Here is a 7,598-nt window from a genome sequence, read left to right as displayed (position 1 = left end):
TTAATTTATATTGTAGTGGGTTAATCCAATTATTCATCTAACTCATTTAACTAATAAATGGATTTATGGGTTGATTCAACTTAATTATTAAATAAGTTGAATCAACTAAAAGACTTATTTAACTTTTAATTCATTGGATAATGAGTTGAGTTAGGTTGGATTAACCATTTTTCACACTCTACCAACGGGATGAACCTGAGCCGACCTGATTGAATGCATTGACTGCGACCCAAAAATAAATGAAAAAGGTAAAACAAAACAAGAGCTGCAGTAAATGAAATATTTACCCAAAAAGGTAAAAGGACACGATTTTTGACAAAATAGTACGCTTATAAATTCTCCAATTAAGTATTTGACTAAAAGACGCGTAAATTTGTTTATTTCGGATAATTTTCCAAAATTATACTACAAAATTGGAACAGTCATTAGTTGCAAATAAAGAAAAATATAAGTCGTCTGAGGCTCTCTCGTCTTGTCTCTCCCCCGCAGGCTTCTCTCTCCTGGTGTGCACAGATCACTCTCTCCTTTTTTTGAATTTTCTTCTTCTCCATTCGGAGGTGTCATTTTTAATACGTTTCTAGATTAGGGTTTCGATCTCACCTCCCGCGAATTTGCTTATGCTTCAGCTGTAGTTTGCGGTTTACTTCGTTGGTAGATCCGGTTTCGATCTGCTCCGTGTGAGGCGGCGGAGGACGGTGGATCTGAGGGACTACGTTCCACCATGACCGGAATGAGAGGTCTCTCAGTCTTCATTAGCGACATACGTAATTGCCAGAACAAGGAAGCCGAACGACTCAGAGTTGATAAGGAGCTCGGGAACATACGTACATGCTTCAAGAATGAGAAGGTTTGAGGCTTCTCTGTGGTCATTCCATTAGTCTTCGTTTTTGTTTAATCTATTGAGAGTTGTAGTTCAGTGTCGAAGTACCCGTCGAGATTCTGTATTGATTTAGAGATATTGGAGATGTTTCTCCTTTACAGCTACCTATTCCTCTGAGATTGTTTAACTTAAAAAAATCAATTGGAATGCCTAATGTTAGAGATGATGATAGGTTGATTAGGGAGTTAGAGAAGAATGTAGTTGAAACGAAGATGCAGTCACTGGGAACATCTTTTATCGGAAAACCCCACAGTTGACGAGAGGCTAGCTTTGACAGGGTGTATAGTGTTTCCATTGCATAACTAGCTCATATGCTTTGGGATTAGCCATCAATTACCCTTTGAAACGTCATTACTGCTTTCTACTTGGAATGTTGTGAGTGTATATCAAGTTCATAGATGAGTGACTACTTTATGTTTAAACTACTTTATATCTTGTGATCAATCAAGATATATAAGAACAAAGAATATCTGAAAATATTAAGGAGCTATGAAGAGAGAACGGCCAGACAGTAAATTCGGTTATGTAGTGATGGTCTAAGGAAAGAAATCAAGGTTACTAAAAGATTGGAATAGCAAATTACGAAGTAGAGTAAGATGTTTTGGGTGGATTTTTTGGTTCCATCCCATAAGTAGCAGAGCTGTACCCGGCCTGTAGTGTCCATGTGTGGCCAATTGGACCAACACCAGATCTGTTCTCTTTTGAGTTTCATTGTAGAAATGAATTATTCATGCACTTTTTGATTACTCTCCATATTGTTTTCAATTTTACAGGTTTTGACACCATATAAAAAGAAGAAATATGTCTGGAAAATGCTTTATATACATATGCTAGGCTACGATGTGGATTTTGGCCATATGGAGGCGGTTTCTCTTATATCTGCGCCAAAGTATCCAGAAAAACAGGTAAGCCAACGTTTTGTTTGCTCAAGAAATGAAATATTACTTTCTAAGGCTAGGAGAAGATGATAGTTGGGGTTATTTGTTTGACTAGTCTAGTGATCAAGCTGAACGGGAAAAAAAAATCTCTGAAGATAGTGGAAAGCTAGATTTAGTTACTATTTCACGTGCTTGGAACTTATTCAGTTTGACTGGATCTGGTTAAGTATTGGAGATATTTATTTATACGCATGAGTTACTAAGTTACATCTTAGCAACTCTTAACCAGGAACCAGTTTTTGCTTTCCCAAGGATTTGCAATTTCAATTTATATTAGTTTATGCTCCCTACCTCATTTGCAGGTATTGAACTTTTCATCCATGATTACAGGTTGGCTACATTGTTACATCTTGTTTGCTCAATGAGAACAATGATTTTTTGAAGTTGGCAATAAATACAGTGCGGAACGATATTATTGGTCGGAATGAGACTTTCCAATGCCTAGCACTAACCTTGGTATGTGGTCTTTTGTCCATACTACGTTGAGATCTTTACTTACAGCATAATGAGCTCTTTCTGATTGAGAGATGTAGTTAAATCACTATTTTTGTGGAAGTCGTTGAATAGATTATGTCTTTTGTGCTCTATTATTTCATGATTCGAAGCCACTTTACTACATTAAACTGGTATTACCTTTTTTCTAGCTTTCTTACCTTGCCATGCTTACTTTGTCCTGTAGGTTGGAAATATCGGTGGAAGAGATTTTTCTGAGTCATTGGCTCCTGATGTTCAAAAGCTACTTGTAAGTGACTCCAAAGGAGGAATGGTTATGGGTTATTTTCAATATGAGTAAAAATATTAATGTTATGGGGCTTCTCTACTGTAGATTTCTAGTAGTTGCAGACCTCTTGTAAGGAAAAAAGCAGCATTGTGCCTGCTGCGATTATTCCGAAAAAATCCTGATGCTGTCAACGTGGATGGCTGGTACGTATTAGCACTCTGGGTTATTGGTTGTTTGTTTTTACTACTGCACCTTTCATGTATCCTCATTGTTGTATACATTCAGGGCGGATCGTATGGCACAACTTTTGGATGAACGAGATATTGGTGTCTTGACGTCTTCAACAAGTCTTCTTGTAGCTCTGGTATCTAATAATCATGAGGCGTACTCAAGTTGTCTACCTAAATGTGTCAAAATTTTGGAACGCCTTTCTAGGAACCAGGACATTCCTCAGGAGTACACATACTATGGCATTCCATCTCCGTGGCTCCAGGTTTGTCTTAACAAGGCTTATTTACTCTTGTTTTGATAGCTTAATTTTTTTTTTATACACTTCTTTTTATTCCCGTGCATTTTAAACATTTTATCTGAAATTAGCTTATAGAAATAGAGGCTTGACCCATCTTTCGTGTATCTTTGTTGCTCAGTTAAAGGTATCTTGGATACTTATATATCTTTGGTTAGTACAGGTTAAGGCAATGAGGGCTCTTCAGTATTTCCCAACCATCGAAGATCCCAGTACCAGAAAAGCTCTCTTTGAGGTTCAGTTTTTCTTGTGTAAATCTCTAATATATGTCTTCGAATTCTCTCTCATGGCATTTCATGGAAATTTCAGGTCCTTCAGCGAATATTGATGGGGACAGATGTTGTGAAAAATGTAAATAAGAATAATGCGTCTCATGCTGTGCTTTTTGAAGCTCTATCCCTGGTAAGATCGTGAGACAGCTGAGAAAAAATTGATGCCATGAATTTTACTAGTGCACTAGCATCTATTCCCTTCCCCTTCACACTTCCTCAACTTCCGGTTAAATCACAGTTACTCAAAGCAGGATACTAGTGTGTTTTTGGATGTTTTAAAATATGTGTTTGGCTTCGCTGGAGAAACTTCAGTGTTGAATTGCTTGCAGCTACGTGTACAAAATTCTCCGTCTGTTCTTATTCTTGTCTGAACGTAAATAATATTACATGCTCTGCTTGAAGGTTGCGACACTATTTTTAAGAGGTTTATAATGGATAGTTGACTTGACTTTGCTCAACAATTCTCTGGCTTAGTGTGCAACCTTCTAACTTATTAATGTGTTTCAATATAGGTCATGCATCTTGATGCTGAGAAGGAAATGATGTCACAATGTGTTGCTCTTCTTGGCAAGTTTATTTCTGTCCGTGAACCCAACATCAGATATCTAGGCTTGGTGAGATCTCACATACCCACTTCCTGCATCTAAGCCTAGCTAGAACAGTAATTTGTAAAGTGTTTGGTGGTGCACTGTGTGGCTTCTCATGATGCATTTGTCGAGAACATTGCAGGAAAATATGACACGAATGCTGATGGTCACAGATGTTCAAGATATCATAAAGAAGCATCAGTCTCAGATAATTACTTCTTTGAAAGACCCTGACATCAGGTTGGTTTATATTTGCCATCTCAGCATCAGCTTTTATGGCTTGCAAATCTCTTTAATACTCTACTTTGGAACCTGTACAACAATTTTTTCAATCATGAAATCGGTCATAGCTCTATTTTTCTAATCCAGAAAAGATGACTAGCTTGGATAAATATCACTGTCCATTTGAACTTAATCCTATTTACGTTGCAAATTGTGGCTTCTGTTTCAAGAGCAAATAGTTTGATATATATTCTCTTGGCTCTTATGTTATTGATATCAGATTCACTGTTGGTTGAACTTTCCTGCAGTATTCGTAGACGTGCTCTTGATTTGCTATATGGGATGTGTGATGTGTCAAATGCAAAGGATATAGTTGAAGAGTTGTTGCAGGTAAGTCTTTCATATTGGNTTTTTCTTGTGTAAATCTCTAATATATGTCTTCGAATTCTCTCTCATGGCATTTCATGGAAATTTCAGGTCCTTCAGCGAATATTGATGGGGACAGATGTTGTGAAAAATGTAAATAAGAATAATGCGTCTCATGCTGTGCTTTTTGAAGCTCTATCCCTGGTAAGATCGTGAGACAGCTGAGAAAAAATTGATGCCATGAATTTTACTAGTGCACTAGCATCTATTCCCTTCCCCTTCACACTTCCTTAACTTCCGGTTAAATCACAGTTACTCAAAGCAGGATACTAGTGTGTTTTTGGATGTTTTAAAATATGTGTTTGGCTTCGCTGGAGAAACTTCAGTGTTGAATTGCTTGCAGCTACGTGTACAAAATTCTCCGTCTGTTCTTATTCTTGTCTGAACGTAAATAATATTACATGCTCTGCTTGAAGGTTGCGACACTATTTTTAAGAGGTTTATAATGGATAGTTGACTTGACTTTGCTCAACAATTCTCTGGCTTAGTGTGCAACCTTCTAACTTATTAATGTCTTACAATATAGGTCATGCATCTTGATGCTGAGAAGGAAATGATGTCACAATGTGTTGCTCTTCTTGGCAAGTTTATTTCTGTCCGTGAACCCAACATCAGATATCTAGGCTTGGTGAGATCTCACATACCCACTTCCTGCATCTAAGCCTAGCTAGAACAGTAATTTGTAAAGTGTTTGGTGGTGCACTGTGTGGTTTCTCATGATGCATTTGTCGAGAACATTGCAGGAAAATATGACACGAATGCTGATGGTCACAGATGTTCAAGATATCATAAAGAAGCATCAGTCTCAGATAATTACTTCTTTGAAAGACCCTGACATCAGGTTGGTTTATATTTGCCATCTCAGCATCAGCTTTTATGGCTTGCAAATCTCTTTAATACTCTACTTTGGAACCTGTACAACAATTTTTTCAATCATGAAATCGGTCATAGCTCTATTTTTCTAATCCAGAAAAGATGACTAGCTTGGATAAATATCACTGTCCATTTGAACTTAATCCTATTTACGTTGCAAATTGTGGCTTCTGTTTCAAGAGCAAATAGTTTGATATATATTCTCTTGGCTCTTATGTTATTGATATCAGATTCACTGTTGGTTGAACTTTCCTGCAGTATTCGTAGACGTGCTCTTGATTTGCTATATGGGATGTGTGATGTGTCAAATGCAAAGGATATAGTTGAAGAGTTGTTGCAGGTAAGTCTTTCATATTGGTATTTTCTTGATTTGTAGTCTCCTTATGACTTGTGAAGTTTAACAGAAAGGAAGGATTAAGTTGTGTAGTGTTTAAGCTTACATGGAACCCAAAAATACATTGCAGTATCTTAGCACAGCAGAGTTTTCGATGCGGGAGGAATTATCACTTAAAGCTGCTATCCTTGCTGAGAAGTTTGCTCCTGATCTCTCATGGTAAGGAGAACTCAAAAGAAGTATATGTACACGTTTTTCATGCACACAATTTCGGTTACAGTGACATGCATTGGCGATTGGCCATTTGGTGTGACCTGTAGATCCTTACACAAGCAATTGGTTAAAGATGTTAATTTTTATGTTCTCAGGTATGTAGATGTGATCCTCCAGTTGATCGACAAGGCTGGGGATTTTGTTAGCGATGACATTTGGTTTCGTGTTGTTCAGTTCGTAACAAATAATGAAGACCTGCAGGTTTTTACAACTGTTAGGATAAATTTATCGTTTATCCTATCCATGACATTCAAAAGCTTACAAATTTCTTTGATCTGACAGCCATACGCCGCATCAAAAGCAAGAGAATATTTGGAAAAAATCGCAATACACGAGACCATGGTGAAGGTTGTACATTCTTGCTTCCCATAAACAAATTCTATATTTTGCATACTCCAAATAAGTTATAGTATCATTTAAATTGGAATTAGAGCTACTACCTTGCTACACATTCTGATACAATCGTATCTGTATCTAAATTGTTGGCAAAGTAAAAAATAACAATGCTTAATACAGAAATATTGGTTATCTTCTAATTTTTTCAGGTCAGTGCTTATATTTTGGGGGAGTATGGTCACCTTTTAGCTAGACAACCTGGATGTAGTGCAAGTGAACTCTTTAACATCTTGCATGAAAAGCTTCCCACAGTATCGTAAGGACAACACAAACGCTGCATTGTGCTCTTCTTGTGTTTGGGTAGGTCTTAAATGCTTCCCCTTTTTTTTTTTTTGCTCAGGACTCCCACCATTCCTATTCTTCTTTCCACATATGCAAAGCTTCTTATGCACACTCAACCCCCGGATCCAGAACTACAAAAAAGAATTTGGGCTGTATTTAAGAAGTGAGACTTGCTAACCTTGTTGTCCTTCCCCAATGTTTTGCTTATTATATTATGGTCTGTTCTTTTCTGGTAATCAAATCAAGTTTCCTAAAATAGTTTTGTTTTGGCAGGTATGAGAGTTGTATTGATGTAGAGATACAACAGAGAGCAGTTGAATACTTTGAATTGAGTAAAAAAGGGGCTGCCTTTATGGATGTATTAGCTGAGATGCCAAAATTTCCAGAGCGCCAGGTTTCTAAATTATTTTATGATTCTATGAGAAGTTACTGTGATGGGACTTTTGTGCTATAAGATTTAATGCTGGATTTTTTGTGTCTCTTCCATAGTCTTCACTGATAAAAAAGGCAGAAGATGTTGAAGATACAGCAGACCAGAGTGCCATCAAGCTTAGAANATCTTGCATGAAAAGCTTCCCACAGTATCGTAAGGACAACACAAACGCTGCATTGTGCTCTTCTTGTGTTTGGGTAGGTCTTAAATGCTTCCCCTTTTTTTTTTTTTGCTCAGGACTCCCACCATTCCTATTCTTCTTTCCACATATGCAAAGCTTCTTATGCACACTCAACCCCCGGATCCAGAACTACAAAAAAGAATTTGGGCTGTATTTAAGAAGTGAGACTTGCTAACCTTGTTGTCCTTCCCCAATGTTTTGCTTATTATATTATGGTCTGTTCTTTTCTGGTAATCAAATCAAGTTTCCTAAAA

At 37.2% G+C, this 7,598-nt stretch overlaps 1 protein-coding gene across 1 annotated transcript in view; it reads left to right on the top strand.

Moving 5' to 3' along the window:
• Window positions 467-7,598, top strand: part of LOC104736282 (AP-2 complex subunit alpha-2-like) — an 11,225-nt gene continuing 4,093 nt past the window's right edge. The window contains exons 1-17 of the mRNA XM_010456238.2: window positions 467-847; window positions 1,654-1,785; window positions 2,149-2,274; window positions 2,498-2,560; window positions 2,645-2,742; window positions 2,825-3,032; window positions 3,229-3,300; window positions 3,375-3,467; window positions 3,850-3,951; window positions 4,067-4,164; window positions 4,455-4,536; window positions 5,910-5,998; window positions 6,148-6,253; window positions 6,335-6,400; window positions 6,598-6,704; window positions 6,789-6,893; window positions 7,004-7,124. Coding sequence (XP_010454540.1) covers window positions 722-847; window positions 1,654-1,785; window positions 2,149-2,274; window positions 2,498-2,560; window positions 2,645-2,742; window positions 2,825-3,032; window positions 3,229-3,300; window positions 3,375-3,467; window positions 3,850-3,951; window positions 4,067-4,164; window positions 4,455-4,536; window positions 5,910-5,998; window positions 6,148-6,253; window positions 6,335-6,400; window positions 6,598-6,704; window positions 6,789-6,893; window positions 7,004-7,124 — 1,794 coding nt within the window. The 5' untranslated portion in view covers window positions 467-721. The remainder of the gene's footprint in view (window positions 848-1,653; window positions 1,786-2,148; window positions 2,275-2,497; window positions 2,561-2,644; window positions 2,743-2,824; window positions 3,033-3,228; window positions 3,301-3,374; window positions 3,468-3,849; window positions 3,952-4,066; window positions 4,165-4,454; window positions 4,537-5,909; window positions 5,999-6,147; window positions 6,254-6,334; window positions 6,401-6,597; window positions 6,705-6,788; window positions 6,894-7,003; window positions 7,125-7,598) is intronic.

The sequence above is a fragment of the Camelina sativa genome, chromosome 13 (assembly GCF_000633955.1).
Source record: "Camelina sativa cultivar DH55 chromosome 13, Cs, whole genome shotgun sequence".
Classification (NCBI taxonomy): domain Eukaryota; kingdom Viridiplantae; phylum Streptophyta; class Magnoliopsida; order Brassicales; family Brassicaceae; genus Camelina; species Camelina sativa.
This window is presented reverse-complemented; position numbering and strand designations above follow the sequence as displayed.